General features: G+C 33.2%; 1 protein-coding gene across 7 annotated transcripts in view; it reads right to left on the bottom strand.

Annotated features, from left to right (window-relative positions):
- Positions 1-71: 71 nt before the first annotated feature.
- LOC122566351 (protein alan shepard) overlaps positions 72-19,167 on the bottom strand; it is a 45,720-nt gene continuing 26,624 nt past the window's right edge. The window contains exons 2-12 of one of the 7 annotated variants that reach the window (XM_043723483.1): positions 12,367-12,819; positions 10,849-11,063; positions 10,625-10,683; positions 10,419-10,510; positions 7,974-7,979; positions 6,095-6,252; positions 5,846-5,999; positions 5,575-5,769; positions 5,252-5,344; positions 4,997-5,157; positions 72-4,896 (exon numbers count right to left, since the gene is read on the bottom strand). In XM_043723483.1, the coding sequence (XP_043579418.1) occupies positions 5,011-5,157; positions 5,252-5,344; positions 5,575-5,769; positions 5,846-5,999; positions 6,095-6,252; positions 7,974-7,979; positions 10,419-10,510; positions 10,625-10,683; positions 10,849-11,063; positions 12,367-12,819 (1,572 nt within the window). In that variant the 3' untranslated portion in view covers positions 72-4,896; positions 4,997-5,010. Of the gene's footprint in view, positions 4,921-4,996; positions 5,158-5,251; positions 5,345-5,574; positions 5,770-5,845; positions 6,000-6,094; positions 6,253-7,973; positions 7,980-10,364; positions 10,511-10,624; positions 10,684-10,848; positions 11,064-12,366; positions 12,820-13,350; positions 13,369-19,167 lie in introns of those variants that run through there. The other 6 variants (XM_043723485.1, XM_043723480.1, XM_043723479.1 and 3 more) reach the window with 6 other exon arrangements.

Genomic DNA, 19,167 nt, shown 5'->3' with positions numbered 1-19,167 from the left:
GAAGACTATTTTCACAATTGGCCTGCCATTAGAGAAAACTTAGGAAAGGAAAAGAAAATGATTCGAATAAATCCCCAAAACAGATCGTTTATTGATCAAAAATAAGGGATGATAGTAATTAAGAATTTGATTTTTTCACTTTGAATACCAAACCATACTTGTAAGTAACTCTAAAAACTGTTCGGTGCACGCTCCACATACAAAGTGTAAGAAGTGTGTGACGTTTAGAGCGTGCACACGCAGTGTGCAGTTTACAGCAACAGTGTGTCTCTGCAGTCTGTGTCGTGTCATAGGCAGATGGTTGTTCTTTTTATTTAAAGTACGCATTATAAATTATGCATACAACCTACACACCACACATTCATCTCGCACTTTCTCTCTCTCTCTCTCGCTCTCGCGCATCTCATATGTGTTTCTTTTTTTATCTTTTGTATTTACTACTTATATCTCACGTTCTCTCTCGCTCTCTCTCTCTCTCTTTTTGTTTTCTGTTTGCGTTTTTTGTTTTTCTCTTCTTTTTTTCGTTTTTTTTTCTTTTTTAGAAGACCCTATCTATAACCCCCACATTATCTCACACAAAGACTAGCGTTTTTAAACGATCCAAAATAAACTAAGGGCACTTTTAGTGGCGTATGCCCTGTGTTCTTATTCGAGTTCCATGAAAAATCTAATTCTGACCGTTGTTAAACTTTGTTGTTGTTGTTCTTGTTACTTCTTCATTTTTTTTTTCATTTTATTACAGCACCTATCGACTTCTAAGAGCCCCTATTTCTTAACTAGCTATGACACACTTGCCTTAATCTAAGAATTTCATTACGTGCTATGCCTCGCCATCTTAAAAGTATCCGAGAACCTAATGTGTGTGTTCATTTTTTACTTTTTTTTATGTTTTTTTCCCTCCCGATTACTTAATCCTCGTTTACGGATGCGAACTGTCTAACTTAATGCCTCAACATCATATTTTATTTCTTTCCTTTCTCTCGCTCTCTGTCCCTTTCACTCCCTCTTTCTCTCATCCTGAAATTTACGAAATTTTTAATTCTCATGTATATTCTCATTGGTCGCACACCACATAACAATTAATTATATAGTGGAGAGAAGAAACAAACAAAATGAATCGAATATAGTAATGGCAATTTTTTTTTGTATAATTACAAGTATCGTTCTTTTCTCTTGACGTTTATCAAGAGAAGATTCGTATGTGTCGAAAAATACAACGGATGTTGGATTAAACAAGGAGCACGGGAAAGTTATGAAAAAGAAATTAGGAGAGATACAGGAAAGGTCGAAGTAAAAAAAAAGCAGAACGATGGGGCAAATGGAAAAATGTTCGTCTCTCTCTCGTTATAGCTAAAAACCTATCTCCTTAACAATAGTAAAACAATGACTTAAAACCTTAGTGAAGCCTAAGGACTGTACAAGTCGAAGTACGATGACGCGCTTCACATTATCGGGCATCATCAAAGTCTCAACTCGGACTCGCATCTTTCTTATTATTTCTTTTTATCGCTTAAGCCGACGTTCGACTAACATTATATTACTTATTTTTTTTTGTTTCGTTACTTAAAAACACCCTACGTTTTTTTCCTTTTTATTCTCATCTTTCTACATCATCAGCCTACGACTACTAGTTGTGAATCTAATCTAAAAAGAGGCTACGCTAGAAATTCTAAAGAAAGCTTACGGAAAGCAGCATTGCTTGGAAACATTACGTTCCAAAAAAGAGATTAGTTTTTTCTTCTTTTTCGTAAACCACGCCCGGCCAGCCCAAGCACCTGACCCGCGGTGCGCAGCAAGCAGTTCTTACTATTTATATTACAGTAGATAATATGTTGTAGAATAATATATATTTATTATTAATATGAATAGCCAGTCAGTCTTGACGGGTGCGAGGTGCATAGGCTGAACGGTGCCTCGCCTGATGTGTGTTTTCCTTTCTTTTTTTTTGCGTTTTTTAGCGAGGAGAGGCAGTTGTATATGTATCCTAACTATCACCTAACTATCTACCTAAACTTAATCACTTAATTGATTACTTCCTATCCAAAAATGGTACCTATCCTATATATTTATAGTCAACACTAACTACACAACATCTCTTTCTTCCCAGGTTCTATACAATAGATTACGACGCATTCGCTCTTGTTTTCTCTCATGTTCACTCTTACTTTCTCTCTTGTATATTTCACATTCTAGCATCTATCTTTCCCCCCCCCCCCTCGCTCATTTTATCATTCAATTTCCATCTACCCCCCTGCTTTCTACACACATTTTCTTTTAAATTTCTAGCTCACGCACTTTCATTCGCCTTCTATGATTCTTCGCGTCTCTTTCGCTCATTGTCCCTTGCATTCATTGATCTTCCTCACTCTCTTTCTCTCCTCTCTGCCCGCTCTCCAGTGCGGCTCCGTATCTGCGGGAGCTGGCATTTATGTCGGCCGAACCATCGTTCTTCCGCTCTCGGTCAGCACTATAAAAATGCTGCTCTTTTTTTTGTTTTGGTCGTCACAATAATAATTAGTTATTTAGTACAAGTCTATTAGTAAAATTCTTCAAAATTCACTATTTAATCACATGTGATTTTTGTTGTCAGTCATGGTGACAATCGCTTGTGCAAACAATTTACACACTCGCAAATGGGTTCTCCCTTTCGCCACTTTCTTTCTTTCTTTCTCTCGCTCTCTTATTCTTTTTTTTTTTAGTCTCCCTTAATGCATGGACTCAAATCGAGTAATAATCGGTCTCTTAAAAAATAGTTCATACCATTTTTTTCATCTTTTATCTCTTGTCATCAAATCGTGATGTACCAAAATAAACTAAATATATTATTTACTTCAAGTCTCAACAGTGTAAAAATCTTTCATACTTTAGATGACGTCAATAATAGTAATCATTAATTATAATAATACAGCATATTATTGTAATATTATAATAATAGCTACGATCGCCTCTAACTCTATCTAACTACCTGCCCGCCACTTCGAGCCCGGAGCTCGTAATATTTGGTAGAAAGCTTTCTGCTAATCGTTCCTCGACTCGACCTAAGTCAGACAACGTGAAAACTGTGCCAGATGTAAAAACGGGCTTAGAGGAACGCAGGAGAGGAGGGTGTTTTTTCTTTTTTTTGTCTTTAAATCTTTTGCTTTTCCGTTTTCTCTCTCTCTCTCTCTCTCTCTCTCTCTCTCTCTCTCTCTCTCTCTCTCGATACCGCGTAGATAGAAAATCTTCAACTTATATTCTGTATTTTACGTTTCTTTTTGTTTCCTCGCGTTCGATCCTCTCGCCTATCGTTCTACTCCAGTCCCATTATCTTTTTCGTTTTCATTTGCAACGCGATTTTATTCGTTTGTTCGATATAATAAATTAATTTACACTCTATCTATCGTATTCCGTTGTAACAAGCCTATTCTGTCTCTCTCTCATTTTCTTTTGGGGCGGTATGGGTTAGTCTCAGTTAACAATGATCCGCCATTTGATTTCATATTATTTTTTTTGTTCCTAGACTCCGTACGAACCGTACAGATGTTTTCGGTCCGTCAATCCCGTTAGTGGCAACTATACACATACAAAATCTATTCGAATTCATAACCAAAAAACAAACATAGTGATATTTAACTGGCTACAACGCAAAAACAATTATATTCTCTTAACTAGAAGATCAAAATTTGGCTCAAGTTTCGCATTTACATACTGACGTAAAAATATATTATAATATTTTTCAGCATATCCCAGTCTAGCGGATTTGTCTGAAAAGGCACAATTCTAAAAAAAATATCTGTATTCACTGTACAATTAAAACTGATATCAATTCGTAGTAACTGTACTCATAAATATAAATCTTCTAAAAAGTACTATGTTCCTTTCCTTCTTGTTACAATAATTACATATATCCTGAAGTTTTTTTTTCTTTTAGAAATAAAGCTTCATCTTTCTCTCTCTCTCTCGCTCTCTCTCTCTCTCTCTCTCTCTCTTAAAATCTTCACTTCTTTTTCGTCCATAAAATATATTCGTCCGTGATTAAAAAGAGAACGCGAACTGTACTTGTAAAAGTAGATTAAAAATCTCCGCGTGGCAATACATACATACAATATATGTGCCTGCCTTGGAATGTCTGAACGAAACAGAAGAAAACAAAAAGAAATAATGTGATGAGAGTGCAGTTAGTGGATGGGGTGGTGTGCGCTGTTAAGGAAGAGCTCTTTTCGTCAGTATCTTCTGTGAGAAAGAAATACTGATCCACAACCCCTTCTCTTCGCAGCCCAGCCACCGGCCAGCCAGCTGGCACGAAAGTCCGGTAGGTACTCATAATAAGTAACCGAATCTGAATGTTTTTTTTTTATCAATTCTAGCATTTGGAAGTGCTTTTTTCTGTATATTATTATTATTATTATTTCTTGGGAAGAATTCTCCTTTGTATATTTCTGAGCAGCGTTTCTTTTATAGTTTATAGTTTTTGTTAAAATATTTTATTCACACTCTCAAAGCCTTCAGCTTCGACATATCGTTTCCTTAGTAAATGTAATACCTAAAGTTAATCCTGGAAGCCTATCAGCTTGACACTAAACTGTCTGTCGCAGAATATCAGTTTTTTCACTGTCGTAATGGTGTGTTGGCGTTACAGCGTAAGGAGCCGTGCTGGTGCCGAACAATGTAGATGACACGAGCACTCGTACCCCGTTCTTATGACAACATTCATTCTCTAATCGTTGGAAAATATTAACTACTTTCACCTATTTATCTGATGGATAAAATGTATAAAAGATGGCTGGCAAGTCAATTATCATGAGGAAGAATCTTATCTGACTTTATGTAATGTATTTAGCCTTATCTATTCTTCATTAATATAATCCTTCATATCAACAGGTGTAGCTCTCCTAACTTACATAACCCTCGATGTATCTGAAATGTTAAAAAAACGGAAACCTGGTTCAGCTTTGTTTATAAAATCCTATATATTTATATATATAACAGAAAAATCATTGTGAAATGCTATATATACCTAAAAACCATAGCCTACTTGGGCTGCTGAGCTTGGTATTGTTGGTAAGAATCATCAGGAGATGCTGCATTACTTGTTTGTTCAGAATCACCCAGTGGCATGGTATGAATAATGCTAGGAGGATAAGTAGTATAAGGATAGGGATGTGGGCTTGCTATGTACTGAAAAATGAAATATTTAAAAAATTAAAATTAACATAAATGTTGAAAAAATGGTTCAAAATTTAAAAAAGTAAAAAAAAGATTCTATACTTACGGAACCAGTGCCAAGATGTAACGTAGACATTTGTGTAGTTAGTTGAGGAATCATACTGTATTGTGGATTACTAGGATCAGCAGATGGCATCATCTGTAATATGAAATCCATATTAAAATTTTAAATTTAAATACTTTCATTCAGTTCTTTTAATATTAATGTAAAATTATAATCTTAAATTTAGTACAAAAATATCCAGATTAATAATTATGCACGAATATATGAAATTTTTCAGTAATGGAAGAATAATATTATTTAAGATAAATGATTTAAAAAAAAAAAAGAGGAAGCAAAACCAACAAAAAATCTGTACAAAAACTCACGTCGACCTGTTGCATATGTGGAGGGGCAGTCTGCACCAAGTAAGGAGTCACCCAGGGCGTCCCTGGCACACTGTATCCTGGTAATGCTTGACCATAATGACGACTATATTGTGTTAAGGTGGCTGCAGGTAGCATGTGAGTAGTTGCAACCCCGTTTTGACCAACACCGCTTGTATCATAATTCAAAGTTATGTTCTGTAAAAGTACATACCACAACATTAAAACTGTACATTAAATATTATCTTCATCTTTTCGTAATTGCATAAATTACCTCCCCAGTTTCTCTCCATATTGTACTTTTGTATAACGATTTTTTCTTATTACCACCATCAGCAAATTTTACCAGTAAGGGATCTTTAGCACCTTGTAGTGCCTTTCCATTAAACATCTGAATTATTTGTTCACATTTTTCTTTAGATTCCATTCTAAGATATACATAATATAAAATATTAATATTATTAAATGTAACAAAAATTAATATGATTAATAATTATCTTTTAAATGATAATATAACACTAACCTTGCAAATCCAACACCTTTACTTTGTCCAGCTGTATCACGTAATATTCGTGTTGAAATAACTTGCCCATATTGAGCAAGTAAACCCTCAACATCATTTTCTTTGAAGCTCAGTGGGAGGTTTGCAATATATAAATTGGTGGGGTCTTGCTCCTGTTGCTGAGAAGAGAGTAAAAAATACTATGCAACTTATTGTATTACACTCCTGGCTTTTTATATATATTGTAATATATATAAAAATATATTTTATAATATACTTGTATATAAATTTCAAAAAAGCTTCATATCTATCATTTTAACATTCATGACCAAAACACATGTATTTACATATTCCTGTGTAACTATGATTACAAATGAATGCACAGACGAGGTCACTACAATGAGAAATCAATAATCATAATAAATATGATTGGAACTTTTTTATATTAGCTTACAAGGTTAATATTATAGATTTCTTATATTCTTTGCACTTTTTATGATGATATTCGTTATAAGTGTTTATTTAAAATGTCTCATAATACACTTCTATTGTATATACACATTCACATGGAATGTTAAAATGATAATTCAAAATTAAACCTCATAACAATATATACAATGATGCAAGAAATTCAACAAACTAAAATTGTATACAGTAATCACAAAAATTTCTTACATGTAACTTGTCAATGTATTTTAATAAAAATAATGAAAAAAAATTGTATAAATCTACAACAAGATACTACTAAAGGAGAGCATTAAACTATAACAATTATTTTAATCTAATATTGAATGTAAGAATGAACAAATACTCAAAAAACGATTTGTTATGAATTAAAATAATCATTATTTTTAATACTGAAAGATTATCATGCTTCATGGCATTACTTTACCATATTGTGGTGGTTCTCCAAATTTGCTTTATGGATGCTTAAAACTAATATTGACATCAAATATATACTGCATTTATGTACAAAGCATGCTCACACGCATTCGATTTTTCATAACGGAACTCATTTTTTCTAAATTGTATATAAAATTTACAATCTATATGTGCCTATTGCATTCAAAATTTAGTAATGCATAATAATGACCTAAAAGTCAAGAAGCAGCTAATGAATTCACAAAAAACCACAATAGTGAATCTCGCCTGTGCAAACATTGTTTATTTAATGCAAATAATAAATTGTTACATTCTTCCAGAACGTATTTATCAATTATTATATCCTTTTTTTTCCAATTAAATCATTTGTATTAAATGATATCTCGAACGTGGTTTCTGTTTTACATTGTTTTGTTAACTGTGTAAAATATATATTTGTAACAGTAAGTATCTTTCTTTACAAGTAAACCTTTTTGTAAAGAATATTCATAATTCTTTTCTAATTATATTATCTTTCTACTACTTTTAATAAATTTGTGTTTTAGGAATCACATATTCTTATATGATAAATAACCAGTACCATAAGTAATGCAAGCTAACTAATTGTTTATAATAAACAATACTGAGGATAACCATTCAAAGCATTAATAAAATTTCAGTCACATATGACACACTGTTGGATACAAGCACAACAAAAAAGCACAGGCATGTTCACATATATACAGTTATATTATAAGATAGAAATGAAAGTGAGTCAAATTATCTTGCAATGTTATTAAAATATATGTTTCCAAAATATATACACATACATATACATGTGTTCATGCTCAAGTTTTTCTTGCTTACGATTCTCATATGTAGAGAACAAAAAGCAAAAAGATATATGTACACTAAACTTAACTCGAATTCGAATTTGATATTTATGCACCCTCAAGCATATTTTGAGATCCACCATTTCTCTCAAAAATCAATCAACTCTACAGTTACTTGAATATACTTATACTTTACGACAATTTACTTCAATCTTGCGAATGCATTAAAACAAAAAAATAAATAATGAAAACATTATGATATAAGCTAAGCTTATGGCATCTATATATGTATATATATATTTCCTTTAAAAAATATAATATACATATACACATATATGTATGCATATAAACACATATACATATATGTATGATAAAACCATAATATAATTTAATGACTTTGTATCTCAATAAATTGATTCAATTGATCAAGTGTGAATGTGTATAAAGGGTTTTAGAAATAATTTGTACATATTTCTATACATGATACTTAATCAGTAAATCACTAGAAACTTTAGCAATTCTCTGAAGCTATAGTGTACTAAGTTCTCGCTAAAGACTTTTCAAAATTCCCAAATACACATCCTAAACTTGTTTGGTGTGCCGGTTAAACTTTATTAATCAAGCCAAGTGTGTCAATCAGAGTCAACCAACACCCCAGGATTAAGATAGCACCTGATCTTCGCATAGCATCACTAACTGATAAGTAAATACCATGTACCCTGAATACATTTAATAATGGGTACATTGTTTAGTTATATCATATCACATGCGACTGACATCATCACAGCTGCTGATGGCACCCCGTGCTTTTACCGCGGCCAGATTAGAAGAAACATTCCAAGTTAGTCTTTTATTTAGCAATAAATATAGGCAGGAACCAGTACTTTTTATTGGCAATGTGCATACGTAGATAAAAACAAATAAAGAAAATTGAAAGTGAAAAAATTTTTAAACTAAATGTATATAAGCGATCTTTTCTAATATTTACACATCGTTAGAATAAGAAACAGACACATAACATTTGACAGATTGCACAAAGAATAAGATAAACTATACCGTATTTTATTCATGTAGTATAGTATACTACCACACTTAAAAGCAATTTTAATGGAGTATTCTAAAGAATTTTAGAATTTTTCTTAGTATGACAATAAGCTACTGATTCTTTTTTTTACATAGGACACAGACACAGACATCTGAATACATTAGAATAATTTGCTAGAGGCTTGATTTAGTGCTGAAATGAATGCAATCTTCAGACACGAATTATAAATGTGTTGACACAGCAGTATCAGCAGTTTGTGGCCGAGGTACAGCAACAAGCATCGATAGTTTGGTAGGTATATAAGACAGAATGGCAGAGAACTGGTGAAAACTAGAAATTTTCAGACAAGTGAGATAGGTTCTAATAGGAAGAACTTCATAGTACTTCTTTTTATCTCAAAATATGCATAATTGCCTGCTACTATATTTTCACTGATAATACAATTATATAACGTTATACTAGTCATATTACCTTTACGAACATCTGTATCATAAAAAATTTTTTTCGAATTTTATCAATGAAAATATAATTTGTGCATAATACCACCCCTCTAGCAGCAATATTTTTCTGTTGTTAAAAGATAAATCTTAAGCATGTGAAAGTTTATAAATTTATTTGAAATCCCTTCTCACTTGTCAGTAAATTTAAATAGTTCTAATTTTTTTTTATATCTTCCATAAAACCTGTCACTTTCTTTTAATCTGACATCTCTATACTAAAAATACTTTTTCTACAAGACGCAACGATTATAAGATACTAAACAGTCTTGTCAAGATACAAACTCTATGCATTTCTAGAGGGGCTGAGAGCAGAGCAATGATGCCAAGACGATGATGCCATGTTTGTCTTTCAGCTATTATAACAAAAGTGAATAATTTAACAGCATTTTAAAGAACTTCATTATTAGTTATAAAATATTTATTAATAACAATTTTTCTGGAATTTAAACATAAAATTAAAAAGAACAATATACAGCATGTATACAAAACATATATTGACATCTACTACTTTATCATAACAATTTGATTAATTTTTTATAGTTAATAAAATAAATAATAATAACTTATATATTATAACTGTAGTCAAATACTGCTATTAGCAAACAAATATTGTAAATAAATTGTTGAATCTAACTTTAAAAATCATTTCATTGGAAAGCTTTGATCACTGAAAGACAACCATGATATCTATTGTGATCAGAATTTCAGTACTTTTTTATCCAACATTATATGATAAATAATGCATGAAAGTACTGTACTGTATACATATTTATCATAGCAGTACAGGAATAAAATTCTTTTTCAAATTAATGGCATGTAATAGTTGATATATCAATGGGAGAGCGTAAGGGTTGTAATAATGATCAAATGTAAGAGGACTATAGATGGATTTTAGAATAAGATAGACTGAAAAGTAGAAAGGCAGAAATAGAAAATAAAAAGAGAAAAAAGGGAAAAGGGAGTAGAAAAAGAGGAGAAAGAGAAAGAAAGAAAAGAAAAGAAACAAAGAAAAGAAAGAAAAGGAGTTTACTGTTACTCTGGTATTACTGTACTTGCATGCACAACCAACGTACACTGGGCAGTCTAGGGAGCAACCAGATACCCACTTTCGCCATCTGCGCTTGGATGCCCTTGGCGACCAGTGCTTTCACAGCACCCTCTGCCGCCACTGGTGACTCAAAGTCTACAAATCCATAACCTGTAACACAACAGTTGCAATATCAATTAGTAAAATCAGTTAGTAGTAACGTTGAATTCATAGTTAATAAAAAATAAATGATAAAAACAAAGATATAGCAAAAAAGTTAATTACCTTTACACTTATTCGTATTTTTATCCAAAATTGCCTTCGTAGAAGTAATAGTTCCATATCTGCAAAAACACAATGTATTAGAAACAACACACTCCCGCACTATAAATAAAATTTAATGTCTGTTAGTTCTACTAAAAATTAAAATTATATTGACAATCAATTCAAATAATAATATACTATCAATCAGATATTAACAGAAAATACTAATTGCACGAATGACTTACTGAGAACACATGTTTACGAGGTCCTTGTCAGTTGTATTTTGATTGAGGCCACGAATATACAAATTTGTTTTTGATAGCTGTTCTGCCTGTTGTCCTTGTATAGCATTATTGCTAAGACTTGTGCTCATTGTCCCACTTCGACTGCCGGTAGCACTGCTGGAACTACTATTGGTATTAGCTGGAGAGGACGCTGTAGGTACCCGTTGTCCACCATACTGTAATACAGTTAAAAAATCATTATTAACATAATAAATATATAAACAAAATAGTAAAACACGCATATTCTATTATTTTAGAAAAAATTTTATAAAAATTTTATAAAAATTTTTTAGGACTAGATACATTAAAAGCTTTTAATTATATTAACAATTAGTATTTTTTAAGCAATAGAACTTAAAAAAAAGTATCAATTTAAAAATATGCAAGCAATAAATAAATACGCAATAACGAAATATGATTTAAATTAAATACTATTCTGTTAGAAAAAAACATCTAATATTTGAACTTGAAGAAAAAAGGTATCGAACATGGTAATCAAAAATTATAAAAGTATACTAGCCCCACCCGGTACGAGAAGAGATTAAAAGTATCATGATATAACACGTGATAATTTTTTATTTTATCACGCCCTCTATCTATATACTGCCAGAGAATAAAGCCTTTCTTTTACTTTCAACTTGTCCTTTATAATTATGCCGGTAAAACATAATACCACTACTACAATAAAAGAGAAACGAAGATCTATGTATCATTGTATGCGAAGTACATACATTTTTTGAACAATCAATTGAAGAGACACATTGTGAGTCCAGAAAAGAATAAATGTTAATGAAATATCGGAAAAACAAATGAGAGAAGAAATCGCACATCGTTTCCACGAGAACTGTGCTGAGTTGTCACGGCCCCACCCGGTTTGAGAAAGGGTTAACCCTTTCGCTGCGCAAAATCGTAACTTTTCTCCTGCCTACGCATATATTCATTTTACAATATCACAGATACCTAAATTAAATAGTTTACATAAAAAAAGGGAAGATCTACAATTATCACAAGACACTCCGCGCATACTTTATAGGTTACCTTGTTGCACTACCCAACCATTTTCTAACCATCAAACTGCACGTAAGCCGACTACGAACGTCATCCTCTCTTCATAAAACGATTAACCTTACCCACAAATAATTCAAAATCCCATCTGTTAAACTCAAGTTTAAAATTCACCATTGCATTCTAGATAAAAGCATCAATCATTCTTTAAGTTCATATGTATAAAGAGGCTAAACATTCCAGCTAATAAATCACACTTGTATCCGAATAAACAACAATCAATTTGACGTACAATGTTTAAAGTCTTAAAGTAACAACCTATTTGTCCATATGCTAAATTAAAGAATCGAGAACGAGAGAATTAAAGAATCGGTCCATGTTCAAATCGAAAACAGTTCGTTATGCCAGGAAAACGGCATGAGTTCCGAATGGTATAAAGCTCTAGCTGATGACGAAAGAAAGGAGAGGACTTACCGACGCGTGCTGTGCGTAGGTGGCGGTGGCGTAAGGATTCGCCGTAGGCGGTAGTTGCTGTGCTCCGACAGGCATCTGGCCCGCCGCAGCTGCAGCCGCTGCGCTTGGATACCGCGTGTACGGTGGATAGGCAGCCGCCGCCGCAGCCGCAGCCGCAGCCGCATGAGAGGGCGGCGCTGCGCCCCAAGCCGCTGCACTGCTCGCGCGATACTGCACGGGGTTCCCACCTCGTGGTCCGCCGCCGGTGTTCCCCTTCAATCCATGCCCGCCTCCACCACCACCGCCACCACCACCACCTCCACCTCCACCGCCACCGCCGCTCGCCGGACCAACACCGATGCCACCGCCCGTAGCGCCGCCGCCGCCGCCTCCACCACCACCACCGCCACCCCCGGCGCCACCGGCATTACCATTATTAGCACCCACGTATGCCGGTCTAGGACCATTCGTACCCTGAAACAGGTAACAAACAAGTACATTTTGATCGTTCAATTTTGTTTATTGATTTGTCAGTAGAGTGAACATATTTGAAAGGGAAGAGAGAAAAATAAGGAATGTCACAAAATAGCTTTATTGAAAAAATTATTCTAATAACAATAACATAAAATTTATACTTTACTTAGATATTCTAAAAAAGAATGATCAATAAAATATTAATTATTTTACAGTAATTATTTCTGTGTTTTGTTCCAGTGTCCACGAAGTGGACATTCCCTGTTTTTAACCAGTACATTACATCTTTAATGCTATCTTATGGAAAAAACTTTTGGATATTATAATCATTGTGATTTGATAGTTCTGTTATAAAATGAAAAATCAAGAAAAATGAACTTTGCTTGTTTTTTTCTCTTACTCTTCATTTATATGCAAATCCATATTTTTATGAATATCATTCAAACAATAGAACCAAATGTTATAACAAGTGCTATATTTTGAACATTTTATACAGAATATTTCAAAAAGTTAATGTCAAACTTCATATACCATTCATCAAAGCGGGCGAAAAGGTCCTAATAAACACGGCTGCAAATATTAAAGACCTTATTACATAAAGAAGTTTTTTTGGATCACAGACATGCAACTAGTAATGTGTTCAGTTCCCTACATTAATTAAAAATTTCTGAAATGATAAAGGGCAATTTTCAAGACCTTGGAGAATCGAAAACAGTTCCCACTTTTGATTTAGAAAAAACAGTTTTGCAAGAAGTTGATGAGAATCCCGATACAGGCTATCGAAGAATAGTATTTCAGAAAGAGACCATTTTTGAGCCATGTCACCATGTGGGAAAATCAGTTTTCAAAAAGTTCAATAGCACCGGTATTGCCTGATATTATTAATAACAATACTAATCTTCTTTTATTACTCGACGAAACGAAAATATATCTGGTTACATCGAATTCAATCACAGTCACGGTACCACACACAAATCTTTTTAGGCACAGTTGGCCTCTAAATTTAGCCTCGCGGCACAGGAATACAGAACGTACAATCGTAATTGAAGACAGAGTCACGCGAACTGTAACATTTTACAACGTGATCGCAGCGAAATCGTGGTCGTCGGCAGAGAGACTAACGCGAGTCACCCAAGAGATAAATCGTTCAGGATGATTAATATCGCCTTGAGTATATTATTGTGGCAAAGTGAGAATAGGCAACTGGTTCATTACAGAAAGGAAGGAAAAGAAAAGAAGTTTGCGCTCTACCTGAGATTTGTGTTGTAACGATAACAATTACTATTTGCGGTGAAAACAGAAAACTTCCCCACAACATTTTTTTTCATTGTAACCACATCTACGCTAATTTTCTTCGACTGTTCCACAGTAAAGATTATAGCATTACTTCTGTAAACGATATTGCGTGGAGAACATATATACGCATGCGTATACACAAACGGACTCACACTTAGCCGCTATGCTACGCCATCCTAATTAGAGTCATTTGCACAGCAAATTCGTGTCAGTTAATGTCTTTAGCAAACACGTTACAACGACTCTTGTAAGTCCGCGTACCAACAGTAAGCACAATCGGTTAGTCTGTTGCCAGATAAATTTGTTCACAAATAGGCCTTAATTGTAACGTAGGGAACGTATTATGCATGAAACAAGAGAGAGGGATATTCGAAGGTTGTCCTCCAGATGTGCCCAGTTAAAAATTACCGAATTCACAGCTCTGCCTCCATTGGTCTATAATATGTGAAATCATTTTATCCGTCCCGCGAAATACTCCGAAAAATTTTTACTACTAAACCATTACTTTTAATAAGGAACTTTTGGCGTTTTAATACTCGATATCTTTTAATGATGTATGACATTTCGTCATTTTTGTGTGACTACTTCTTACGACTTTGCGGCATTATTAGATGAAGATATTTTGTTTTTATAAGTGTTTAGATTTTAAGTAATAATTTATACTTTTAATCAGGTTTAAATATAATTCAATTAGATTTGACAGTATACTTTTATAATATACATGTTTTAGATCGTAAATTTTTCACAATTATTTTCAATTCACCAACATCTTTGACGCAGCGGAACAAGATGATACTAATGCAGAAGCATTGTTGCAAACATACAATAATTTTCTGATAATCATATTTATCATTTTAATAGAATCTTTATTTCTTAGATGTATCATCTTATATACCATTTATACCTATACGTAAAAAAATGTGACGCTATCACACTGTGACATTGTAACACTGAACTTCATACATGAATTCATTTCTTTATTTTTAAATGGATTTAAAATTCATCAGTTAACAGAATCCTTCATTATCAAAAATGGCATGTTGGCTATGTTATCACATCCTCGTTACATAAAGAACGTAATTACACATTAAAAATAATGTCTAATTTATGTAGAATTAATAAAATTTCTGTTTCTATTATAATTAAAATGACTACACTAACTCATTAAATATAAAGCTTTTACTTAATTCTATTTTGAAATAAATTGTTTTACTAACCTATGCCTCAATCAAAATGTATACAAATTAAAAGAATATTATTTGTTTATAATTATTGTGAACAATAGCTATTTCTACTAAATTATTATTTGCTAAATAAATAAAAAATAATTCAAGCTTAAAAAGAATAAAGGAATAATGTGGGAACGTACATAGGTTCGTTTATATACGTTAAAGTATGTCTTCAAACAATATCGTTCGAGGGGTTTAACGTTTATCGAATCAATTCTTTTTTGTTTTTCATTAACTTATCTTCTAAGATATATTCACGTAGGAAGAAGTAACTTATACACATATATATGTGAATATGTATTGTAAGTACAGCTTTTTATCTATCGCGCTTGACCTCTACATAATGGTACTATCAAATACTAATAATATAGAGAAGTCTTGTTACAAACGATTGTAAAAACGTTTCTCATATTCGACAAGCTCGTTCATTTTTCATTGATGCAAATTCGAAACAGCATTACGATTACTTATGTAACGATAAGATAACGGTATTTTGCTTGTAACAAGTACCAAGCGCAATTAATGAAAACTTCGCAAGGATTCTCTAGAAAATGTTAATTCCTAACGGCACAAGACGAATAAACTGACAGTATTTTGCAGTTGCGAAATTTTGTACCTATTTTATTTGTAAATGTTCTGGAACAGAAATTGTTGACAAGGAAAGGTATAGCACTCTATGATATTTAGTAAATAAAATAATTTTCTGTCTAGATTATATCTTTTTAATTATATTTATACGAATAGGAATTTATAGATATAAAAGTCTATATATAGTAATAACGTACGTATATCTTGTAATTTGCAAAATTTTACCAAAAATATTAGTTCAATTGTGTACAAGAGGGCCCAGTAGATAACGTGTACCATAATAGCTTATCAATTTTCATGACACTTACCATTTTTATCGCATAAAGAAATGACTTAATTCTTTTATTTAACTCTCAAATAGTATCATTGGGTTATATGTAGATGACTATAATAATTTATCTAAGATTAATAAAATCTTAGGATATTTAATGTTATTTTGTACTCTATATTCCCGTGATATAAGTTAATAGTAAAATAAAACTAACGTAAAAATTAAATAGTCTAACTCTAAATTATTATGATCTTGAATGACTCAATAATGATGGCCCACATAAGTCCTAAAGAAAGCAAAATCGAAAAGAAGTAGTGTAATTAGGTATAAAATGAGAAAGTAGTGTAGCTAAGTAAATGAAAAAGAAAGGGACGTGTTCCCTTCGTCGATCAACACTCGTAGGATCACTTGCGGTATCGTCTCATTGGGCGGATAATTTTCTCATCGAAATAATCAAAAGCTTGCTGTCGTTGATATATTTTCTATGGGCGGCTGATTGTCAGGCAACATTAAAAATAAATTGCAGTCGCGATCACGAAGGACTTTCCTCGTGGTGGTGTGACCACCATTGCATCTGTCGCAATCGCAGGACAGGCCTTTCCAGGACTTTCGAGCGCGTTGCATTCCAACCTCTTTAGAAAGGCCTCACTCGTTGATTTGCATTTTTGGCATAGTTGTGATAACACGGTTTACCGTTTGTTGGAGAACGAGACGAAAGCCAACCAGGTATGGAAGGGAATAGAAAAGAGAGAGAGAGAGAAAAAGAGAGAGTAGCACACGGTTGGCAAGTGACACCAGAGCTGAAAATCACGACTTTAAATCACTTATCACGAAACTCGAACCTTGTTGCTTCCTGTACTACTTACCGATCTCTTTCCTCCCGTCTTCCTCTCTCTCTACCTTATTAGTAAACACAAAGAAGTCCTATTTCACGCTTCTGTGTGGGCGATTTGTTTCTAAACCCTTGTTATTCAAATTTCTAGATACACATGAAACATTATCTACATCTGGTAAGAAGAAGAAAGCGTTGATGGATCAGATCTATCGGGAACTGCTTACCGATACGCTTGCGCATCGACTTTGCTACTTCCTACATTATCCACCAACTTTAATGTTCCCTTTTTCTCCATGTGATATCAAGTGGACAAGACTGGTGGAAATGGGAAAAACATACATATTTGCTTTGTGAAAGGTCCAAACTAAGTTAAAGCGCTTTTTCCTCATTGATCTTGTCAGATTCCACAAATTTGTTTCTTATAAATAATTATGCAATAAACACTCGTATAATTTCTAAGTTTCTGCCAGTTCTTCTGAGATACTTCTTCAATAAAATCCTAGATACTTCTTTTCTAATAAAATCATCAGATTATACAAGGCCATTGCAGTTATAAAAACTGTTATGCGTATTAAGAACTGGCGGCATTAAGAAAATTGTGAAGTCTCGCAGTGGACAAGTCGAAATCATGGAGGGTGAGTCTCAGTCTCGAGAGGCTTCGAATCGTCTTATTCCCATCGCTAGGTACGGTACACGTTACAATGATGCGCAGACGTGATAAGCAGGAAGTGGCATCCGGTCGGTACATCACGATACCCATTTCACACGTCGTTCTCTATTTCGCAGTGACCAACGGCCACGTTGTCTGCATGCCGTTCAATTGAACCGGCGGCATCTACGGGCAAATCGTCTGTCTCGTTATCGTTCCGTTCCGTTAAAGCACCGCGATGCCGGTCCTCCATTGTCACGATGATCACAGACGCCTCCACACACCCATCTTTAGAGCCTTGCACGCGCCTTTTTCATTCATCGTTAGGGATCTTCATTGAAGTTAATTACTAATACGAATAGTATGTTACATGTACTGGGTTTAAAATTAATATATAAATAATCGTATCAGCTTCTTTGATTGATACATCACGTGATATATGCTTTTTTATTGTTTTATTAGATTATCGAGTAAGTCCTCGTTAAGGTCACAATTTTATTTTGAAGTTTAAATGGGACCTAAATATTACTTGCATAATTATTATATTATGTTCGTATAGTTTCTTTGACGGATACATTACGAGGCATATCATTTTAATTATATTTTCTATTATCGAATGAATCCTTGTTGAGTGTACAAATTTGTTGCAACATTATTTTGAAGATAAAGTGGAATCTGAATATTATTACTGATATAATTATCTATCTAATATTACTATGCTATAATATATATCTTCAAAAATCTGACATTAATCCATTGCAATTTTTACTATTAGAAGTTCCAAAACAAATTTTGAAGAGAAGAAACCACTAGGAAGCTTAAAGTATGGAAGCAGTCGGTGGAAGCACTGATATTTGTGTCACCTCGAATAATTTACAACTTGCATTCTCATTTCTACAAGTAGTCATTAAAATCCGTTGAAGAGTCCAGCGAGTTAAGGAGAAGGAGATGGTAAAGGTTCAACGCGTTATAAGACGCGACATTTTCTTCCTCGATGAATTTCAATGACATTATCATTGGCATAAGTTTGCAAACTTTTTATGATTAGCAACGAGGAGATAAACGTTGCATTTACTGGAAACCTTAACGAGATCACGGGAGTACTCAGCCGGATAATTATGTTCAAGATCCGAATAATCTTCTTGATATTCATACAATTTATTAAAAACTTGCCTTGACTCTGAATAATATAATGACCATCAAACTTTAGAGCGACTTTAGACACATTTCAAAGTCTATTTAATTTTGAAGGGTCGAAATAATTAATGCCATTTATTTAGTTTCAGTTAATTGATAGTAACTCAAATATTATTTGTCTACTTTTTTTATTTGTTATATTTACTTAATAATAGTTATGAGCTTTTGATATTAATATTATTTGCGTATTTATTGCTATAGAGTAAAAATTCAATTTAATTAATCACGTTATTCCACCCCTAAATAGCGAAATCCTATTTGTCGAAGTTTTCGTGATCCTTCT

The sequence above is a fragment of the Bombus pyrosoma genome, linkage group LG3, assembly GCF_014825855.1.
Source record: "Bombus pyrosoma isolate SC7728 linkage group LG3, ASM1482585v1, whole genome shotgun sequence".
NCBI classification, from domain to species: domain Eukaryota; kingdom Metazoa; phylum Arthropoda; class Insecta; order Hymenoptera; family Apidae; genus Bombus; species Bombus pyrosoma.
This window is presented reverse-complemented; position numbering and strand designations above follow the sequence as displayed.